The following is a 24,539-nucleotide window of genomic DNA, read 5'->3' as shown; positions in this document are numbered from 1 at the left end:
AATGCTTTATTCATCATAATCCCTTGTTAATAATGTAATAATAAGCAGGTAGTTAACAGTTTTTGGCATGATAAGGCTTATTAGCATTACAATTGCTATGCAAATTGCTAGTCAATGTGTAATAATGTAGTAATAAGCAGCCAGTTAATTAGTAGTTAATTAGCTTGAAAGCTAGTTAACAGCTATTGGCTTGATAAGGTTTAATAAAAGCATAACAACTGCTACACTAAATGCTTATTCACCCAAGTCACTGTGTAATAATGTAGTAATAAGCAGCCAGTTAATTAGTAGTTATTGGCTTGAAAGCTAGGTAACAACTATTGGCTGGATAAGTCTTTAGAAAGCGTTACAATTTCTACACAAAATGCTTTATTCATACTAGTCACTGTGTAATAATGTAGTAATAAGCTGTTAATTACTTGTCATTGGCTTAAATGTTAGTTATTGGCTTCATAATGCTTAATAAGAGAATAATAATGAATGCCTTACATGTTGTGCAATAGATTATGGTATATGATCACAAATAACATGCTCTGGAAAGTACTTATTTCACCTTGCTTATTAATGTAGTAATTAGCAGCTGGTTAATCACCAATTACTAGCTTGTTAAGGCTTAATAAGCAAATTACAAGGCTATTATGACCCCCCCCATACTAAAGTGGTAAACAGAAAGTGCAGCAAAACAAACAATAATAATTCAAGTGTTACAGTTCATGTTTTTGTCTCTTGGGAGAAACGCTACATTGCTAACTCCCACTCAGATTAGCATGTAATGAAACTCCACTCACTCACTAAAACATGTTAAAACATGACTGGAGCTTTAAAAGACTAGCAGTGCACAGCTGCAGCTTCCAGGCTTCAAATGTTCTTTTCTCCAGCCCGCGTATTAATAATTGAATGAATAAAACGAATGTTATTAAAAAGAGCACGCATTAGAGAATGTTATTCATAAAAGGGGCTAAAACCACGGGGCGCAGGGGTCATTTTGTGTTAAATAGTGCTTTGATTGATTTTCTCCATCTGCCTTTAGCAAATTTAATGTCGAAAATGCAGAAAAGGTCCTGCGACGCTGGCCATTTCAATAATAATAACTGCAAATTTTCAAGCAAAAGAGGTGCGTAAGTAGCAGTGAAAGACGGTAGAGTGAACACTAAGTGAGCAGAAGCCTCGTCGGAGATGAAGTGCTGTATTATTAACTCAAATTCACCTCCTGGTCCCCATTTTTTTCTCATTTTTATTTCTTTAGAGGAATTTAGCTCTGCGTTCTCACTGCATTCGGCTAACGTGGGGCTCGTGAGAGCGCGCTGTGCACTGAAGGGTGTTTGATGGGGATTAAAAGTGCATGAGGAGTGTAGATGAGTGTGAGTGAAGGCCTGTTTGTGGGTTTCTCTCTCAGGCTGGGCCGAGGCGTTCACTCTCCTTAATGGCCTTCTACAGAGCGCTTTAGCACGGACCATTGACTGTGTTTGTGTAATCTGTTTAGGAGTTGGATCTTCCCAAGTGGGAGCTGCCTAGAATACTAGCGAGACTGGATAAAGTTCATGCAAGGGCTGCACGATATGGACAAAGCATTGCATTGTGGTTGTACTGCTACAGCTTTATTTTTAAAATAACACCCCTTCCACCTATTAGGACTGGTTAGAAATTGTCAGCTGATGAGTGAAATAGATTCTCTGGCTCTTCAAACTTTGTCCTTACACTCAACAACCATGAGCTTCTCTAAGCTGTAGACTGATTATCTGAAAATGAAGCCTACACAGCAGGGAAAGGCTGTAGAAGTGTATGCAGGTTGCAATTCTCGATGTCCAAAATGCCGTTTACAAATGGCAATTAAAGGGAACTTGGAAGTCAAGACAAAATCTGGAAAACTTGTATGCTGGCCAGAAATGCAAAGCAAAACCCCCATATGGCAGCAAAGAACTTGTGGGAAGGTTTAGCTGGTGTTGTGGCACTGCTTGCACAAACAAGATCTACATGGATGAGTCATCAGAAGGTAACCTTATCTGGGATCTTATCAGAAACGTCAACATCTTAGGTATGAAAAACAACATCTAGGTAAGCCAGAGGCATTTTGGAAGCATGTGCTGTGGACTGATGTAGTAAAAATTGAACTATTCAGCCACAACAAAAGCACTGCCAAAAATGGCATCTTGTCAAGTGAAATGATCATAAATCTATTTGATATATCTAATATTTCCCATTTTGAGATGGCTGTGCATATAACATTATCTACATTATTTCTAGGCATTATTTATGAGTTTTAGGTAATTTTATTAAGTCAAATTTTCTCACTGTACTAGCCATTAATTTTGCTGCTTCCAAGCACATTTCTTAAAACAAGCAACCAAAATAGTGAGATAATTTTACTTAAATTTCTTAAAACAAGTAAATAACGTCTAGAAATAAGGCAAATAATCTTAAAGTAAGCTTAAAACAATCTCAACAGGAGAAATATTAGATTTATTGACTATAACATAATTTTACTTGACAAGATATCACATTTTGCGGTGAGAAAAAAGGAACAGCATTTGATGAAAGGAACTCTGTGCCAACTGTTAAGAATGGGGGTGGATCTATTATGCTTTGGGTTGTTTGGCAGCCAGTAGCATGGGAAACATTGCATAGGTAGATGGAAGGATGGATTACGTGAAATACCAGCAAATGTCATAGTTAAGAAACTGAAGCTGAAAAGAATCTGGACTAGAATCCCAAACATACTTTAAAATCCACTATAAAAAGTTTCAAGAAATGCAAGCAGAAGCTTTTGGAATGGCCCTCGCAGTCCCCTGACTCTGACAATACTGAAAGTCTGTGGCTAGATCTCAACCATGCTGTGGATACAAGAAGGACCAAGAAACGATAGACTCCTAGTGTTTGCAAGCTGTGGTAGCTACCAAAAGGGGTGTTGCTAAGTAGTGATTTAGTAGGGTGTCCAGTCTTTTGCATATAGATCCACCCCATGCTTAACAGTTGCCATGGAGATCCTTTCATCAATGGATGATGTTTTGCATACTTAAATATATAGTATAGCATTTGATGAAAGGAACTCCGTGCCAACTGTTAAGCATGGGGTGGATCTATATGCAAAAGACTGGACACCCTCCTATGTATGTATATATATATATATATATATACATATATATATATATATATATTTATACATACATTTTACATACATAATATATATATATATATATATATATATATATACATACATACATGTAAAGTAAATGCTTTAGCATTTGCAGAAAAAAGTGTTTTTTAACCACCCATTTTATCTTCAGAGGTCATGTTTCTTCTTTTTACTTCAAAAATCAATAAAATATGCAATTTGTCAGTGATGTTCAAACTTTTGCATACAACTGTATACATCAAAAATACAATATGCCTTGTTTATGTAAACACAGGGCAGATTTTTCACCTGTCGATACAGAATGTAAATGTGAATGTAATTGCTTAACTAGTTAAATATGTAATTAAGCAGCAACATAGAAAATGTTACTTAATTTTAAGTTTATATGGGTCACGTTTTCTCTTAAAACACTTGTTTTCATATTTTTCTGTTCAGCATCGTCTGACGGTCACATTAAGCTAACTACAGTGAACATAGGCAGAAGCTGACTGACAGCGGCGATATTTGTGATTGTGAGCAAATCATAAAGGTAATGTAGTGTAAACAGTGTAAACCAAAACTCTCTGTGAAAATATGGATCACCTAAAATGACAAATCCATCAACATAGGCATGTTTTCCAGTTGCTTTAACTACCATTCCACTGGCAATCATGCTCACAGAGCCCCCTGGTGGCCAAAGCCCAATAAAGCTCATTGGGTTAATACAGCATGAACAGATCCAAGCCACTGATCTTCTTCTGAAAAGCAGAGGATAATCCTTTGTGCCAGCTATGATGGGGAATAACTGCATCTCCTCAAACATCCAGCAGCCACATACTGGCCACAGATTGGACAAGGGCCTTCAGCAAATATAACTCCCTGCTAGCAGGATCCACACACAGTAATCCGAAGGTCAGGAACCATTGGAGGCCTTTAAGGACTAGATTTGAAGGCCATGGACCCAGTAATGTTAACAGGTTTGCCTTGATTCTTCCCTTGACATCAATATAGTTGCTTTGTCCTGTGTTGAATTAGCAGGCTTGGCTGCGCCCCAATCCACACATATACGTATAACCTGCCATCTACAGTGGGCACAAAAACACAGCTTGACTGGGTTGAACATAACTTGATGAGCTGAAACAGCGGCTTTGTGCTCCACTGAATTAGCAGTCCACTGCAGTTGAGTGTCGGCAGCATTCCAATCCACACTAATTGGTCCCACCTGCTAACTGCTAACTACACAGGGAACAAAAACACAGCGTGGAGGTTAAAAGTCCTGTGGGGAGGTCTGCATCCTGTGACAGGTGTGCCTCAATTCCTCAGAGGTTCTACGCTCCATTGCATTAGCAGGTCCCAGTGTCAGCTGCGTCCCAATCCACACAAACCCTTCCTGCTGTCTGCTGTCTAAAGAGCAGAAACGAGCTTTGATTAGGCTGAAACGGTGGCTTTGTCCCCCACTGAATCAGTAGTTTAGAGCCTCGGCTGTGTCCCAATCCACACAGTTGGCCACACTGTGCTGCCTTGATGCCTTCAAACACAGCCTAATTGGGCTGTACGCATGGGAGAGGGTGGTTAGAGGTCACTGCAGACTTAATTCCCCCCTTGTAATGGACACAGGGGTCTTTTGTTCTCCATTACTTCAACAGGCCCCCGCAGTTCAGTGTTGGCTGCATCCCAATCCACACAAATCTGCTACCTGCTATCTACAGAGGGCGCAAAAGCACAGCTTGAGTGGGAAGGGAGAGTGAGGGTCACTGTCTGTGTCCTGCGACAGGTTTGCCTTGATTTGCTCAGAGGCTATTTGCTCCATTGCACTAGCAGGCCCCAGGATTGGCTGCGTCCCAATCCACACAAAACCTCACTAGATGGCTTGAAACACAGCCTAATTGGGCTCAATGGATGAGCGAGGGTGGTTAACGGTCACAGCAGACTTGATCCCTCCATTGACATGGATGCAGGGATCTTTTGTCCTCCCCTGCATGCGTAGGCTCTTGCAGTGTAGTGTCGGCTGCGTCCCAATCTACACAAACTCTGCTTTCTGTCTGATATCTACAAGTGGCTCTCTGATTGGGCTGAAACAGTGGCTCCGTCCTGCACTGAATTAGCAGTTCAGAGCCTTGGCTGTGTCCCAATCCACACAACTGGGCCTACCTGCTACCCATAAATGCCTTGAAACACAGCCTAATTGGGCCAAATGCGTGGGGGAGGGGGGTTAAAGGTCACTGCAGACTTGATTCTTTCGTTGTCATGGATACAGGGGTCTTTTATCCTCCATTACATTAGCAGGCCATTGCAGTTCAGTGTCGGCTGTGTCCCCATCCACACAAATCTGCTACCTGCTATCTACAGAGGGCACAAAAGCACAGCTTGAGTGGGCAGGGAGGGTGAAGGTCGCTGCCTGTGTCCTGCAGGTTTTGGCCGGACTCCTTCCCCCTCCTACTTGACTGCAGAGTCAGTCGGCGAGGGGTTAGGAGGCTGAAGATCACAGAGGTCATATGAAGTACTCTTTCCTGCTGTCCCTGATGGAGCTGTGCAGGCTGAGCTGTGTGCGGTAGTTAAGCTCCGGCTGAGATGGGTGGTCTTTCTCCTTCACTGAGGGGGTCTGCTGGGAGCGCTGGAGCCTGTAGCGGTACAGGAAACGCAGCATGACTGCCAAAACGGAGAGCGCGACGAGGACCAGGGCGGCTATTAAACCTGGAGAGACAGAGAAAGAGAGAGAGGGAGAGAGAGGTAGAGTAAATGAGGGAATGTGATTTAATTCAAAGAGACACTTCTTAAACATTGTGGTTTTGATGATGCTTTGAAAAATCTAGTAGAAATGGGTAAAACTTTAAGGAACGCATGTTGTCAGGCCTTTTCTGTTATAACATCCCATTCTAAATCCATAGGCATTAATATGGAGTTGGTCCCCCTTTGCAGCTCTAACAGCTTCCACTCTTCTGGGAAGCTTCTACAAGATGTTGGAGAGTCTGTGGGAATTTGTGCCCGTTCATCCAGAAGAGCATCTGTGAGGTCAGACACTGATGTTGGACGAGAGGGTCTGGCTCACAATCTTTGTTCTAATCCATCCCAAAGGTGTCTGATGGGGTTGAGGTCAGGGCTCTGTGAGGGCCAGTCAAGTTATTCCACACCAAACTCACCCAGCCAGGCCTTTATGGAGCTGCTTTGGTCACTGGGGCTCAGTCATGCTGGAACAGGAAAGGTTCTTCCCCAAACTGTTCCACAAAGTTGGAAGTGTACAATTGTCCAAAATGTCTTGGTGCTGAAGCATTAAGATTTCCATTCACTGGAACTAAGGGTTCTAGACCAACCCCTGAAAAACAGCCCCATATCATCATCCCTCCTCCATCAAACTTTACAGCTGCCACAGTGCAGTCAGGCAGGTAACGTTCTCCTTGCATGCATTTATAAATTAAAGGGGAATTCCATGTTTTTTATGCTGATAAATAGATTCTACAGAGCTATAATTGCTGTCTGATGTCTGGACCATTGTTTTACGACATGTTTGAGGAGATTCTGACCCTAAAACCCATTCAAACTCAAGACAAAATAGTCCCCAAAGAAAACTTATTATTTCAGATTTTCCACTATTTTCCATCATCAACATTCCATATAAACTCCGAAGACTCGTGTAGGTTCACTGGTGGTTCTGGATAGTAAATAAAATGTCTATATTTGTGTTGTAGTCATGGCGACCCCTGGTTCCTATCACCACCACTGTAAAGGCATCTGAACCATTTCACACCAAACCGCTCTGAATGGCAAACGCTTAATTACGCAGGAATTTTGAAAAAGCTGCAAATGTGGCTAATTGGTTCGTTCAGGGATGGGACTACTTTTTCAGAGGGAAGAATTTGTTGTAGCTCGTTACCACGGTAACGCTAACGAGTTTTCGCAAGTTGATTGCCATGAATACCAGGAAACATTAAAGAAAGTGAAAATAACTGAAGCTGCTTTTTCACCGTGTTGCATCAATGTTGATGTTACATAAAACTTCATAAGTACAGTTTTGATAAGACTCTCTCATCATAACAGCTGGACTGTTAAGGTGGAACAGCTGGAGTTTGGAATTTTGACTTAAATAGACACTTATTTTCATCAGAATTGAGCAGCTGCCCATTCACGTCCATTACAAACGAGTTTTGAGTCAAAGGGTTTTCTCGTTTCTGAGTTCAGGTAAACGTTTTGAAATTATTGTCTATGGTACTCGACCGTCCACTCCAGATGCAGCAGACAGAGGTTTACAATGAAAGATGTTAAATTACCCCTTTAAGCTGCTTTTCCGAGCTCTTGGATTTGTTTTCTGAGCGTTTCTAGGAAGGAAAGCATGATGAAAGGAAAAAGGGACAAAGGCGTTTACCTCCAATTACAGCCGAGTCGCTCTGCTCGGAATTCTTCAGGCGCTCCTTTCCTCTGTTCTCTCCGTCCGTGTGGTCTGGGGGAGAGAGAGGGAGAGAGAGAGAGAGAGAGGATGAGGGATGATTAAAGGAAAGGAAATGGCAGGAGGTCAGGAGGACATAAATGGTGGGAACGCACAACCCATTAAAACGGTCATATCGAACATGGCTGTGACCCAAACTCCCCGAAGAGCCATCTGCACCAACGTGCAGTAGTGCTCCAACAGCACAGCATCATTTAGACCAGGATTAAAGTGATAGTTCTGCAGGAAGATAACGTGCTCATTTAAACAGAGTCCTAGATAATTAAATCAAGAGATCAAGAGAGTCAGAACTGTTCACAGTGGTGGTGATAGGAACCAGACGTCCACCTCTAAAAGCTCCCTCACAGAAAGTTCCTACATGAAATGGTTATGAATTCACTGCCTGATGACTGAGACGCTGTTTTATGATAGACAGGAATGGAGTTTAAAAACTCCAGCAGCACTGCTGTGTCTGATCCACTCACACCAGCACAACACACACTAACACACCACCACCACGTCAGTGTCACTGCAGTGCTGAGAATGATCCACCACCCAAATAATATCTGCTCTGTGAGGGTCCATGGGGGTCCTGACCACTGAAGAACAGGGTAAAAGGGGGCTAACAAAGTATCAGAGAAACAGATGGACTACAGTCTGTAACTGTAGAACTACAAAGTGCACCTATATAGTAAGTGGAGCTGATAAAATGGACAATGAGCGTAGAAACAAGGAGGTGGTCATGATGTTATGCCTGATCGGTGTACAGAGATACAGTGTAAATAATTGAACACATCCTCTACAGAGACACACTTCTGCACATTTTAATGCACAATTGCTGTTTATTTGTTGAGTTTAACATACTAAAATGTTGGCTGTACAAAAGGTACTGCATGTTTTGCATTTTTATATTTTTTCCTAATATGTTAAACTCAAATTAATAAAACCTGTGCACTAAAATTAGCAGAACAACATCGTATGTTCCCTTCAGAGGATGCGTTAACTGATTTACACCTAGAAAATCAACAACACGTAATTAGACTGGGGTGGACAAACTTCTCCATACGACTGCATGCCTAGCCAAACACCTTTAGCTCGTGGTCTTACAGGGTTAATGATCAGCCTGTATGAGAATGTGTAGCTGCTAAAACACAGTTATATTTGGCCACTTGCTTCTGCTTGTTATGGCACTGCTCGGATTCTCAGTCCTACGTGGGTGGACGCCGAGGTCAGAGCAGATTGTGAAGTTACAGTCTTCTGCAGACACAGTGAAGACTGAAGTTGTCAGCAAGTAAGCAAGTGTTTCACAGACTGTAATCTGGTCCCATCAAAGCAGTTTACCGAGGAGCTGAGACACCAGCCTGGTTTTTAGGCCATGAGGCGCCCCATATTTGATTTTTTGGAACATAAGAACGTTTCAAATGTTAAATCTTCAACCAGATGCTACCCAGAAACCCAGAAGACAGCGAGTCCTTCTTCCAATTGTCCTGCCAATTCATGCTCCCTCATTTTCAATAAAACTAATGAACACTTACTGGCCACTTTACCAGAAACCCCTCTCTTGTAGCTCCACCTTGCTTGTGTACCGTTAGAGACTCATTAACCATAGCTCCTCTGTTGACGCTCATTTTTATCCTCTAGCTTCTGACCACAGAACTCATAAAGTGGCCAGTTAGTGGGAGCACAATGCTAGGGTTTCTAATAAAGTGGCCGATTAGTAGATGTACAAGGTGGGTGTTGTCTAATAAAGTGGCCAGTTAGTGGAAGCACAAGGTGGGTGTTTCTAATAAAGTGGCCAGTTAGTGGAAGCCCAAGATGGGTGTTTCTAATAAAGTGGCCAGTTAGTGGAAGCACAAGGTAGTTGTTTCTAATAAAGTGGCCAGTTAGTGGAAGCACAAGGTAGGTGTTTCTAATAAAGTGGCCAGTTAGTGGAAGCACAAGATGGGTGTTTCTAATAAAGTGGCCAGTGAGTGGAAACACAAGGTAGGTGTTTCTAATAAAGTGGCCACTTTTAAAGACATATTTTGATTGCTTTTTTGAATCATTTTATCTGTAAATGAGTCAGTGTTTAGTAACTGGAGCTCACCTGATAGTGAGCGGGAGGAGGATTTATCCGCCAGCTCTCCACAGTTGGACTCCACCAGATTGCCGAGCACGCTGACCAGTGAGCTTCCCCTGTTCAGTATAGCAGCTTTCAGAGGAGCCAGGTGATTAAACTGGACGGATGACAGGCACCCAATGAAACCTCTCGATCCAGCCTGGAGCACCTCCTCGTCCACGCCTGCTCGACCTGGAAATGAAAGAGACAAAACAATCTATTTCATCTTTGGGTCTGTATGTGGGTCCACTTTTCAATTTCTATGTCTCATAATAACAAAACTGGATTGTACATAGTAATTACATAGCAGTTACATAGTAGTTACTGAGTAATAAGTATTAAGCTGTATAACTGAACAATATACTTGGATTTTAAGAGGTTAAACCAATAGATATTCTTAAAGCTGTACTCAAGTTTGGGTTCAAATTTCATACAACAGCTTATTGCAGCTGAATTAGACTAAAGAGAGCATAAAGTGATAACGATGAACAATTATTAATATTAATCAACGTATTGTGAGTTCATGCAGGCTCTTTGTCACATTAAAATGCCAAATACCTGAATTAGCCCACTTCCTACCTGTGACTTTGCCCAATGTCAACGACCTGATCATGTTTAGCTCTCTATCTGTAGAGAGTCTGTATTTCTGGTTGATGTCCTTGTCCACCTGAGAAAAGAGAAAGGCTAATAAATTCTTCAAGCAGTCCACAGAGAAACACAGCACATGTTATTCTTATTACATTGGAAACTGATTCATAATCTGAGATTAAAGCAATGTGATGCGGGACATGCTACTATCTAAAAAGCCTGAATTTTATCGAAGCTCAAGTCTGTGTTTATACATAACTGTGTATCATACAGTGTCAGAAACTGCATAATCAAGTCTTGTGATGATTTACGTATGATGCTAATTGGTGGGGTAAAGGCATCCATTACATGTTAGCTACATTAGCCTTATAGCTCAAGTACATACCTAAAAAGCAAACCTCAGACACTAAAGATGCCCCGGCTTATTAATCACATTTGTAGAAATAAAGGTGCTAAACTGTCTCTGGGTCAGTGCCCCTCTTGTCACTGGGGTGGAACCCTCAAGGCTCCATCTCAGTCCCTTTAGTCAGGGAACATAACTGAACCATAATCCACTGAAATCATATGTTCTAAGCTGTACTGACTCCACACACCCCGTCTCGTCTCCAGGCTTTTATTTTACTGTTCTGTTTAAAACATTCCGTTATAAAAAGGTACAAATACAAACTTTTCACCTGGAAAAACTTATTTAAGGTTCACAATCAGACCTTAAAACCACTGTAGAACCTCTGAGGTAACATTTACACTGTTTGTACCTTGATGAACGAAAAATGTACCTGAAGAGAACCTTTATTTCTAACAGTGTAACGGTTTTCCATGTCTACATCCATTTCTGTGGTTATGCTACACCTGTTTTTGCAGTTACGGTGGTTGTGGTTACACCCATTCCATCGGAAAACCCAAGCCAGCGCCACCATAGAATGTGGCCCACAGTGTTATTATTGTTACACGACACCCATTTTATGGTAATTTACAAATTTCTGTGGTTCTGTTAGAGGATACATGTTCTGAGAGGATAAAACGGAAAGGTAAAGTACTCAAGTGAGTCACAGACTTAGCGGCCTCCCTTTCTTCAGCCTTTCCTAGTCAATAGCAGTGCAGGCAGGTATGCTGTTGAGGTCTATCAGCACACCTGCCGTTTGTATCTGCTCAGATAATCAGTGTTTTTACTCAGAAAGCTACACTGAGTCCTGCGCACAGTGTGCTAATCTATACTGGCGCTCACTCAACGCTCGCAGAATGCAGTGTGTGTTAAAATCTCCCTCACTGAGCTCCAGAGATCGAGGAGACGCTGAAACACGCCGTCATTCACGCGCAGAGCCGAGCTTATTACACACAGCAATTTAGTGGGAAAGCGATCCGTCCTTAAATCGCCTGGAAGAAACGCGGCGCTGAGCTGCATAAAACACACACCGCCTTCACCAAACTCACTCTGAATTATTCCGTTAGAGAAAGCCCCGCACGCTCCCTGAGTGTCCTAAGGAAACTCACCAATGTGCCTTGCAAAAATATGTTCACGGATTCCCAAACAACGGTTCTGACGCTCTTATGGATTTTCAGGCAAGTTAATATTCATCAGGAGTCACAGTTTCCACTGTGGACTCACTGTTCAGCCGTCCAGGAGAAACAGTTACAACCTGGACTCAGTGACAAAAATCTGAAACAGAACTGTACAACGGATATCAGGAGCAGTTGGCTACACCCGTTTCCATGGTTACGCTACACATCTTTCCATGATTAAGCTAGCTTCTTTCAACATCATATTTTTATTGTCACACTACACCGATCCCATGATCACACTGATTTATACTACACCCATGTCTGTGGTTATGCTACACCCAGTTCTGCCACCGTGTTACACTCATTTTCATAGTTATGCTACATCCATTTATGTGGTTATGCTACATCAATTTCTATGGTTATCTTACACCCACTTATATGGTTATGTTTCACTCTTTTCCTTGGTTATACTACACTTATATTCATGGTTGTGTTACAGCCATTAATATGGTTACGCTACACCCATTTCCATCGTTACGCTACACCCATTTCCATGGTTATGCTACACCCATTTCCATGGTTACGCTACACCCATTTCCATCGTTACGCTACACCCATTTCCATGGTTATGCTACACCCATTTCCATGGTTATGCTACACCCATTTCCATGGTTATCTTACACCCACTTATATGGTTATGGTACACTCATTTCTATGGTTATGCTACACCCATTTCCATGGTTACGCTACACCCATTTCCATGGTTATCTTACACCCATTTATATGGGTATGGTACACTCATTTCCATGGGTATGCTACACCTATTTCCATGGTTACGCTACACCCATTTCCATGGTTACACTACACCCATTTCCATTGTTATTCGACACTCATTTCCATGGTTATGCTACACCCATTTCTGTGGCTATGCTATGCCCATTTCTGCTTCACTCATTTTTATAGTTAGGTTACTCTCTTTTATATCATTACGCTACAACTGTATTCATGGTCACTCTACACTCAGGTCTGTCATTATGCTTCATGCATTTTCAAGGTAATTTTCAAAGCTGTATCTGTTTTTGTCTTCATTCTACCCCTTTTCCGTGCTTACACATGGAAAAACCCACACATATGCTACACACAGTCAGCATACGTTATCACCCTGCTCAGACAGCACTGGCTATCCAGAGCCGCTGTCTGTGACTCTTCACACAAAACCAAATAATAATCGAATAAAGTAAGTCTGAATGTGAAGCTCCTCCATAGTTGAGATTGTTATCTGTGTTCATTACCACCAAAAAACTTTCAAAGAACTTTTACTGTTCTACTGTGTGAAGGGAAATGGACCCAGATGCTGTTAGTTCTGGATCTGGAACAGTAACCGCACTGTGCCGTACCCCGCCATCTAGTGGACAATCACCTCGTGCCTGAGTGTACAGGTGAATGAATGGTCAAGTAAGCGAATGGATGAAAAAGCCAGACGGATGGGTGGTGGTCTTACCTGCACGTACATGTCCCTCCCCTCTCGGTGCAACTGTATCCTGTGGAGCTTCCCATTGGCCAGGCTGTGCTGAGTGGGCGTGAACACGTCCGGCTGCTTCTCTCTGTTCAGTTTGTACCAAATCTGCAGACTCCCTGCCAGACACAGCGGAGAGGCCGTCATCACACAAAAGAGAGGCGAGAACGAGTCGTAGTCGCGGCTCCCGCTGCTCGCTGACACGTGCTGACAGGCTCTTCTCTGGCGCTCCTGATCAAAATAATTGCTCCCTTGACCGAGCGTCTCTGTTCACCACTCACAAACATGCCACTTCCTCTCCCCTCTAATCACCGCAGACTGTCTACACTCTGCTAATCAACACATCAGCCTTGACGAAGAACACACGTACGCAGACGCCCCGACAGCAAGCCTGTCGCTCCACACGCCCCACAGCTACACTGTGACGCTACGCATTCAGACGCTACTTAATTTTCAACTTCACTGACTTTATTCTGGGTGCCAGACTCCTCACTGTAACCCTGACTGGTAGAGTGACGTTGATTAATTAAAAGATACACAAACAAGCAATTAAATACCTAACGAATAAAAAAAACTGAGACACAATACACTTTAATATCACTTGGTTAGCAAAAGACGTCAATTATACATAAATACCATCGAGTTAGCTGGCTAGTTAGTAACTTAGCTGGCTAGCCAGCTGACTAGCTAATTGGTATTGATTAAACAACTAACTGGCAATAAAATAATCACAGAAAAGTGACTAATTAATATCCATTAATTACTATTATTTGACTCGTACAATACTTCAGAGACCAACTACGTAAGCTGGCTGGCTGGCTGGGTAAGTGACTAATATAGTTAGCTAGCCAATCAGCTGACTAGCTATTTGCTATTTATTTAACAACTAAATAAAAGATAAATACAATAAACATAAAATAACTGTAAAATAGACTAAGTAAGCAACTTAAGTAGGTACTTTGCCTGCTAGAAAGTTATTTATTTAGCATCTACCTAGCTTGCTAACTAAAGAAAGGAAGAAAGAAAGAAAAGTAAACAAATTAGCTACACCCTTAGCTTCATTGTTCTTTAGTGAAGGCAACACTGACCATTTAAAGGAAAGAACCAGTTCAATGTTCAAATGGTTCTTCACATGTTTAAACGAAAAACAATTTATGTTAAGAGGCATCAAAATGGGTTCCACAGTTGTTGTAAGTCAAAGAACCTCTTTTTTGGCACCATATGCAACACTTTTTACTTTTGGTGTAGACTAACTAGATACTGTTGCGAGTGCTTGAATAAATGCTAACTTGCTAGCTAGCTAAACTACATTCTTAGCAAAAAGGGAACTAGTACTAAAAGTGTTCTTAGACTTATTTTGCTATATAGAATATATATTAATATAGAATGGTTCTTCTGGGGAAGGTGTTGTATAAGGTTCTGTAAAGAACCTTCAAAAAAGGGTCTAAATTGCACCAAAAAGTTTCAACTATTGCTAAAATCCTTTTTTGGGACTACATAGATCTCTAAGAGTGTAGGTTAGCTAGCAAGCTAGTTAATTTAAGAAATAGAAAAGCTAGCTAGCTTATATATAGCACATGTATTTACTAGCAACCACCTGGGAGAACCTAACAACACATTAGTAACCATATGAGACGGAGATTCCATAACAACAACCTGGCAAAATCTAAGCAACCATCTCAAATACCTTAGCAACTTCTGAGCAACACCCTTGTTACCACCTATCAACACATTAGCACCTACCTGGAATACCTTACCAGCACTTTAGCAACCACCTGGGATAACAACACTTTAGCAATGACAAAAAAATGCTACAGCAACGACTTAGAACCTTGTTTTGTGACTACATAGGTCACTTTTGCTAAGAGTGTAGTTTAGCTAGCAAGCTAGTTGATCTAAGAAATAGGAAAGCTAGCTACGTGGTTTAACTGACAAAAAGGAGCAGATTTATATAACAAAACGTTTCCATGACAGTAGCAGAACTCTTTTTGGTGCTTTGTAGAACCGTCTATATTTCATAATAGTAGAACCATTTAAATAAGGCAAAGAACCATTCGCGCATGGAGTATTCATACACTCCTGGGCAAAGAAAGGGCAAAACATTAAGCTTTTAATGTCTTAACAACAAATCATTCAATAAGATAAAGTAACTTTGATTTCTTTACATTTTGTGTGTAAATTTGCAGACAGACTTTTACAGAAAGAAGAGTCAGTATTGATCCACTCGACATTGACGGATTCAAACAGCTGGAAAACTGAGATCGTTTGCGTTTAATTGTTTGAAGACCAAACATTCTTTATATATGGTTTAAATCAGGACTCTGACCAGCCAAAACCATCAATTGAAACCACTATATTTTGGCCTTGGCCCGTTTGTTTTGTCCAGGAGTGTAGTTTTATACATAGTCATTGCCTTTGCATTAAGAACTGTTGAAGAACTTTTATTCAGGATGGAAAAAAAACAAATGAAAAAAGCTGAGTGATGTTTACCGTTGTGGGCCAGAATGATGGCCATGTACTGCTGATGGTAGGTGGTGACGGTCATCAGCATGGCCGGTGCCTTCGTGGTGAGGAAGCGGAAGGCCACGTTCTCTCGGGACTTGCTGCTCTGGGCGTAGATGGCCGACGACTGCCTGCTCTTGTTGCGCATCACAGAGAACGGCTCCTGGAAGGTGTAGGTCACCGACGTGCCGCTCTCAAAAGATACAGACACTTCTGGAAGTGGAGGAAAGAGAGTGGAGGCAGGTGAGAACATCTCATCTTTCTCCTGTTAGCACAGTCTCTTTTTAAAGTGATCTGGAGTTTCTGGCAAAATCTGTAAACAGTCCACCTATTTCCATGGTTACAGCAGAAATGTTTATGTTACGGGCGACATCCATTTCTGTTGTTGTTCAACACCCATTTCCATGGTTATTATACATCCATTTCCATTGTGGCTCCACACCCATTTCCATGGTTACTCTACACCCATTTCCATAGTTACTCTACACCCATGTTCACGTTTAGTCTACACCTACTTCCTTTGTTATTCTACACCCATTTCCATGGTTACCCTACACTCATTTCCATAGTTACTCTACACCCATGTTCATGTTTAGTCTACACCTACTTCCTTTGTTATTCTACACCCATTTGCGTGGTTATTCTACACCCGTTTCCATGGTTACTCAACACCAATTTCCATGGTTACTCTACACCAATTTCCATGGATACTCTACACCTATTTCCATTGTTATTCTACATCCATTTCCATGGTTACTCTACACCAATTTCCATGGTTACTCTACACCAATTTCCATGGATACTCTACACCCATTTCTATGGTTACTCTATACCAATTTCCCAAGTTACTACACCCATGTCCATTCTCGCTCTACACCATTTTCTACGGTTACTCTACACTCATTTCCAATGGTTGCTTTACAACCATTGCCATGGTTACTCTACACCCATTTCTATTGTTATTCTGCACCTATTTCCATGGTTGCTCTACACCCATTTCCATGGTTACTCTGCACCTATTTCCATGGTTGCTCTACACCCATTTCCATGGATACCATATCCTGAAAAGATGCCTTGTGTTTATGCTTCATACCTCTTTGTGGTTATATTCCATTTATGGTTACACTAAACCCCTTTTTTCAAAAAACTATCAAGAACAATTAGTTGCCATATAGGTTAAAATAAAGAAAATAATATTTTTTTATGTGCATGTTGGGGGGGGCATGGGTCTCAACTACTCCACCCAGCAGCTTCTGAAACCAAAACTACACCCTTGCTTATCAGCACACCACTGGGACAAAATAGAGAGCAAGTCCCAAATAAAGCCAGACAGAATTTATAAGACCCACATCCTACATTTGTCTTGTATTTTATTTTTCCCCCCTGAGATCCACTTATAAAGTTTGTGTAGTGTTATATACCAACAACAGTCATAATTCATTTTTACTTGACCTCACTTTATGGCTTAGCACTAAACAGGCTGTTTATGGCGCTCTGTTCTGATTACGCTGTTGTGTTTCCTTCAAAAGCAGTCTGATTTAGTCACTGTAGATCATCACAGCCGTGATGTTATTCGCGATAACACAGGACCTTGAGTGTTCTGTTGCTTTTATACAACAGTTAAATAAATAAAGTAATAAATTAATAAACTGGGCCGTGAATGCGGCGTTTAATATGTTTTAATGTTCGCAGTTCCTTCACCAAATTATAGTTGCTTAACGATCAGCTTGTTGCTACGTCAGAGTAATGAACTCCGCCCACTCGCTGCACAGTTTGCTGTAAGCCTCACCTTTTGAAGTACAGACTGAGCCATAAAACTGCCGCAATATCAAGTTCAGCTCAGTTTTGTCAGTTTTTGCCAGATCAGTATTAATGTTGTTTTGTTCCAGCCAGTCTGTAAAGCATCTTACAGCCCATTTAGTTTGGCGAATGGTGTTGGGTTCATTTCTGGCTGATTCCAGGTTGTTTAGCTGTTCTTCTGCCACAGCTGCCAACTGAAAAGCTGCTCAGTGGTGATGACAGTTTGGGAATTTAGTGTCGTTTCATCTTCAGAGTCTGACCAAATTGGCTGTCGGTCAAATGTGATCTTAAAAGTGTCCATTTTCTGTTTGTGGCAGAGTAGGAAGTAAAAACGTTCAAATGGCTTGAGCGTCTCCTACAGCTGTCAGAGTCGTTGCTTAGCAGCTGGTGTGGCCAGAACTAACTGTAGAATTGGCAGATATTATGTAAACGAATTGGTTTTCGTGACATCACAAAAACAATGAATTTGAAATGGGCTGTTTTTGCAGCTTGGTTGGATGTATGGTCTTAGAAATAAATGGTATGTTTTGAAGAGCCATTTTTTAAGGAAGAAGTGTCTTTCTATGATTTGGGCTCTTTAAACACATGCTAAATTATTCCAGGCAGGCGCTGGATGCTTTTCTCACATCACCAAATTCATTCACTCATTACATTAGGAGAACTGAAAGTGCAGGCCTCTAGGGCCCAATAAAGAGGAGCTGAAAGCACAGTCACTGTCTGATTAAGGAGGTTTGAGTGGCACAGAGGCCTGACATATCACAGAGTACACACAGATAAGGCTGCCCTGATGGCAATGTAGCACAATGACATGATAGACAGTGAAATTCCACAGGGACCAGTGAGGTCACAACCTTCTGGGGGAAAGTTGTGCTTAAAGTAAAAGATGCCTCATTTAGACAGAGGGAAAGAAGGTAAGGACTGGAGAGATGGAAGGAGAGAGAGAGAAAGGATAGACGACTAATAATACTGCTTTTCCTTTTCAAATTATTATTATTCCACACTGGAATCTGTCAATGCTACACTTACAGCTTGTGTGATAGAACCACTGAACTTTGTAAGACCTAGGTATGACACCTAGTAACATCTTAGCAACCACTTAACAATACCCTAGCAACCATCTTGAATACCTTTGCAACAACTTACCAGTCACATTGGATAACAACACCCTAGCAATGACAAAAAACGCTACAGCAACCACCTGGTAACATCTTAGCAACCACTAAGGAACACCATAGTAACCACCTAGCAATACCCTAGCAACGACCTAGCAACCACCAGGAATACCTTACCAACCCCTTACCAAGCACTTTGGATAACAACATCCTAGCAATAACCAAAACCACTACAGCAACTACCTGGTAACATCTTAGCAACCACCTTGGATACCTTAGCAACCACTAAGGAACACTATAGTTGCCATCTAACAATACCCTAGCAACAACCTAGCAACCATCTTGAATACCTTTGCAACACCTTACTAATCACTTGGGATAACAACACCCTGGCAATGACCAAAATTGCTATAGCAACCACCTAGTAACATCTTAGCAACCACCTTGGATACCTTGGCAACCACTAAGGAACACCATAGTTTCCATCTAACAATACCCTAGCAACAACCTAGCTACCATCTTGAATACCTTTGCAACACCTTACCAGTCACTTGGGATAACAACACCCCTAACAATGACAAAAAACACTACAGCAACCACCTGGTAACATCTTAGCAACCTCCTTGGAAACTTCAGCAACTATTTAGGAATACCATAGTAACCACTTAGCAATACCCTAGCAACAACCTACTAACCATCTAAGGACCACCTGGAAATGCACCATATCAACCATGAGATAAAACAGCAACCTTCTACTTACAGCTGCAACCATATGGAATACCACAGCAACCACCAAGGAAACCATATCATTGATTACTGTTAACAATCTGATTAAGGGTGTCAACATTGTAAACGCTTTGAAACTCTCCAATCCGTCTTCAGAAACTTCAAAAATAGCCCATTTTTAATTAATTGTGTTTGCGATTCCACAAAAAACATGACACATTTAAATATTTCCATCTGTTCAACCTACAGCATTTTAGCCCCACCCATTCACACCAAGGAACAATGTAGGCCAGCCAATCAGAACACAGCTTATTTGCATATATCAGTCTTTAAGAGGTAGTAACAAAAGTGGCCTGTTTAATCAGGATAACGAGAGGTTGGAAAATGCTCAGGTGATAATAAACCTTGGCTTGTTTAAGCACACAAGCGTTTCAAGTGGACCTCAGGGTAAAAAAAACTGAAATAAAATGTAGAGAAAGTAGAATATGGGCCGTTCAAAATCCAGGTCACCCACCTGACATTTCAGAACAGACACTTTAAATTCCATACATGCTGTATGATCTAAGTGTTTCTGTACGGTGGATGTGTGGAATTCAAGCCATTTGTCATGTGTAATGAAAAAAAATGTGAACACTGCTGTAGCGTTTCAGATGCTACAGAGGGGATTAAAGGTATCTAATGGCAAAGGACAGAGGAGAGATAAAAAACTGGTGCTCTTACACTGTAAATGATATTTTGATAAGTGAAAGCATCTCAAAAGTAGGAAATATAACCAAAATTTTTGATATTATTGTCCCGGTTTCCATGCCTCCTTTTTAGAACTGCTTTTAGGTCAGTGTTTTTTATGTGTGCATTGTTCATCTTAGTGTATGTAAAGCATTCAGAGCTCACTGACAGCTTATTGGTCGAAATCTGTAGTAATTATTATGTAATAAGCAGTTTATGACTATGTCATTACATAGTCATTAATGTGAAAAACCTTAGTAGGGCTGTAATAAGTGTTCTTTTAGTCTGTGGGAAAAAAATAGTGTAAATATTTATGTACAACCACATGGATTTCAATCTGAATTTGCAAACAAAGCCAACTACAGTCAACAGAGATGAAAGTAAAGCTCTTTTTGATATCTTTGCAGTTCCACTTCATTGCTCTGTAATAACAGTGTTCAAATAGATATACTCGAACGATTTGATTAACATGAGATCATATCAGCCCAATGTAATTTCACTAAACCTCTTAAAGGCTTATCAGGATGCAGTCACGAATCAGCAGTGTGCAAGCCTGGAGAATTTTCAACAACACCTTAAATGCATATTATAAAATGGATAGCTCCAGTCCTTGAATCTGATTGGCTGAGCTGCGTTTGAAGCCATTGTAAAATCCATAATATGCCCACAACACGACATGCAGAAGCCTTGTGCTGTTAATGAATAATCTTTGACTCTAATGCTGCTCACATGGAGCACCGAGTATAATGATGAAGTAAGAACCTGTATTTTTGTTTAAACTGAGGGGCTGACAACTTATGTTCTTAACTAGAACCAGGCTGATCAGCTAGCTAACAGCCTAAAAGAGCCAACAGCCTAAACAGCTCCATCATTAATATCACAGGCTTGAATTAAAGCACTTCCAGTACTATTAACAGTAAAACTGCAGTATTAAAGTCTGAAGAACCTAACTTGAATGTCTTACACGCTTCAGATGTTTAGGTTTCAGTCAGAAGTCGCGTCAAACCCAGGCTGAATCCCAAACGGCTCCGTACTCCCTAAATAGTGTTCTAGCTATGAAAGTTATGAAATTCTAGCCTCTACAGCCAAACAGTGCATCATTTATGGAGTGTGGATGTGGCTGAGTCCCAAATGACTGTTTCTTAACTGTATTTTGCTCTGTTGGGCTCTAGAATCCTCTAGAATTTAAACTCCTACGTAGTGCACTATGTAGGGAGCAGGGAGCCGTTTGAGATTCAGCCCCAGAATGATTTGTGCTAAATAAGACGCGTGGTGGTTCACACTTCGTTCACAACAGAAATTTAGGGTCCACTTCCCAGCCTCAGTCCTGGAGCACTGGGGATTTTAGTGTTTCTTCAGCTCGAGCTTAATCAGTTGAATCTGTTTAGAGCAGAGGAAAGACCAAAATAGTCCAGAACTGGAGCTACAGAACTATGATTAACTAAGATTAAATAACTGCAGGACTTGCACGGTGGACTGGATAGATAGAGTCTGAACAGTCTAAGTGGAGGCAGAGAGCTTTAATAGAGGATGTTAGTGGATTATCTTGTGGAACCTGAATTGTGGAAGTCTGACCAAAACTTGTGTTTTATAAGCAAGCATAGTCTGTGTTTACTCAATTTACCATCATTTTAAACCATTAAAATAATATTTATTTGTAATATAAAAAATGCAATAAGACAAAATACAGGGTGATTCAAACAGATTCATTCGATTTCCCATATTTTTACAACCGTGAGGTGCCTAGGAACCAATCACAATCCAATTGAAAGAGGGGGTCATAGAGTTTCTCACTGTCAGTGGAAGATGGCTCCCTTCAGTCTGAGAGGAGATGAGACCCCTGATCAGAAAGCGTTCTGCGTTCTCCACTTCAATAAGAGTGAATCAGTCATAACTGTGCAGCGTGATTTTCATGGGCAGTGAAGCTCCAACAGCTCAGAGCGTTCGTCGTTGGTTCCACAACACTGGATGATCTCCGAAATCGCACTGAAAGAGCCGTGAGTGCAGCGACACCCGACATGCTCAATCGAGTATGGGATGAGTTTGACTATGGCGTTGATGTTGTCTGTACAGCTGGAGGAGGTTCATACTGAGACCTTGAACAATTACATAATAAACTTTATGCTCATTCAAACCATTTACAGTTCACTGCATTGATCTGTAATGATTTACAAGTGAAATAAATCATTTTGACATCGGATTAATCTTTTTGAATCACTCTGTATTTCTATTATAGTATCTATTACAGTTTGAAGTGTTTGTTTTAAGTGTTGTTAGTTCCTAACTCTCAGAAGTCTAGAGTTATTATCATTGTCCAGTTTATATTTCATAACCACTGAATTAATTACATTGCTGAGAGTGCATATTAATTACGTAGTTATAACAATGATCTACATTTACAACAGATTAACATTCTATTTCAATAGATTCAACTCTGCATTTTTGACTTTTACTGTTTGTTTAAACTTTTTTGCAAAACAAAACAATAATGTTTCATCAAACTAATATAGTAATAAAACATCTCTTGCAGTTACAAACACAAATGTTTTATATTTAAGTTTAAAATCTGTGTCTTACACTTGTTGCAATGCTCTATGAGTCAGAAATAACTGTTATAAGACTAGCACATGACACTTCACTAGACATAACTATGTCTAAAGCTTAATATGATAGGTGTGTGTTATTACTGTTTAATAATAGCTTTATTAGCTATGGCCACTTTGGAAAGACCTGAACCAATTAGTGGAACTTTTGGTCAACTACACCTTATAAACACTTTAGTAATCACCTAGAAATATGACTTACCAACACCATAGTAACCACCAAAGAGACACCTAGAAATGCCCTAGCAACCTCCTGGAATACAATAGCAACTGCCCAGCAACACCCTAGCAACCACATGCAACATGATATCAACCACCTAGCAACAACTATGAGATAAAACAGTGACTAGCCACTTAAACGCTGGCAACCACATGGAATACCATAGCAACCACTTAGGAACCCATATTATTGATCATTTTTAATCTAACAATTTGATAAAGTATGTCAACGTTGTTAACGCTTCAAAACCCCAATCCATCTTTGGAAACTTCAAAACTTCACCTTCAGTAATGCACCTTTCTCCCAGTGAGGTATTCCATAAGCTAAAAGTATAAAGCCTTGCTAGCTCAAATTCATTCTCCACAATGTTATGATTAGATTAAGATTGAGTGACCCTTATTAGTCCCACAATGGGGAAATTTCACCTCCGCAATTTAACCCATCCATACAGTGGAACACCACATACACACTAGTGAAGACACACACTAGGGGGCAGTGAGCATACTTGCCCAGAGCGGTGGGCAGCCCTATCCACAGCACCCGGGGAGCAGTTAAGGGGTTAGGTGTCTTGCTCAAGGGCACCTCAGTCACATACTGTCGGTTTTGGGAATCGAACCAGCGACCTTCCGGTCACAAAGCTGGTTCCCTAACCTCCATGACTACCCAGTCGTGGGCTGTGTCGTTAGCTGAGTGAATTATCCCTTTAGTTACATTAGTGGAATACTTAAAGCCTCCGTTAGCTTGTATTTACAATCTGCAATCTTAGCGATATGATAGCATACCTTTCTGGCAGTGAGGTCCTCCATACGCTGAGTGCGTACAGTCACACACGTATCCACTGCTCTTCTCGATACAGCGGCCGCGGTTGTGGCACAGTTGGTTCTGGCTGCTGCAGTGACCCGGACAGCCCGAGCTGACCCCTGGAGTCATCTTTGCACGCTCATCAAGGTCTAGGGTCATTCCGTTTATATTTAATGCCCTGATACATCCCAGAAATCCCCTCTGCCTGGAGGCGGTTCCACCTACAGGGCAAAAAAAAACACAGTCTGACTCGCTCAGAGCACAATGACAACTTATTCACAAAGAGAAATGGTAATTGTGCAGTAATAAACAGCCATTTGTGATTTATTACTAGGTAATAACATGGTAGTTAACATGAATAAATGAAAAGGCTGCACTAGTAGCCTCTAGACAATACAAATACTGTGTAAATATGTCCACAGTGAATTTGTGAGCTCTAAGTGTTGAAACTTTAGTCTACAAAGCTCATTTTCATACATGATTCTATCAGATTTTATCAGCCCAGTGTAATTTTAAAACACCTCTTAGAGGCTTATAATGATTTCAGCAATTTTAGTTCAGCAAAGTCCAGTCACTGTGACATAACAAAAACGTTTCCTTGACACATTTTAGAGGGGAAACAGTAATTGTAGCTTTTAAAAGAAGATAAATAAATAAACAGCCCCAGAATCAGTTCTCTTTGCGATATTGGAAAGAAATAGTGTGATAATGAAAGAAGAAAGGAAGAATATCTGTGAAGGAAATGATTCAAGACAAATCTAATCTTAATTCACAGTCTGCAAAGCACAGCTGTTGAAAATTAGATCAGTCTGTCC

At 41.0% G+C, this 24,539-nt stretch overlaps 1 protein-coding gene across 1 annotated transcript in view; it reads right to left on the bottom strand.

The window, feature by feature from the left end:
• Positions 1–5,569: 5,569 nt before the first annotated feature.
• The window catches only part of cntnap5b (contactin associated protein family member 5b), a 97,385-nt gene continuing 78,415 nt past the window's right edge, over positions 5,570–24,539 (bottom strand). Inside the window, 7 exon segments of the mRNA XM_036562045.1 lie at positions 5,570–5,806; positions 7,473–7,547; positions 9,619–9,822; positions 10,210–10,297; positions 13,220–13,353; positions 15,725–15,949; positions 23,706–23,945. Of these exon segments, the coding sequence (XP_036417938.1) occupies positions 5,604–5,806; positions 7,473–7,547; positions 9,619–9,822; positions 10,210–10,297; positions 13,220–13,353; positions 15,725–15,949; positions 23,706–23,945 (1,169 nt within the window). The 3' untranslated portion in view covers positions 5,570–5,603.

The sequence above is a fragment of the Colossoma macropomum genome, unplaced genomic scaffold (assembly GCF_904425465.1).
Source record: "Colossoma macropomum unplaced genomic scaffold, Colossoma_macropomum, whole genome shotgun sequence".
Taxonomy (NCBI): Eukaryota; Metazoa; Chordata; class Actinopteri; order Characiformes; family Serrasalmidae; genus Colossoma; species Colossoma macropomum.
Note: the sequence above shows the minus strand (reverse complement) of the source record. Positions and strands in the feature narration are given on the sequence as shown.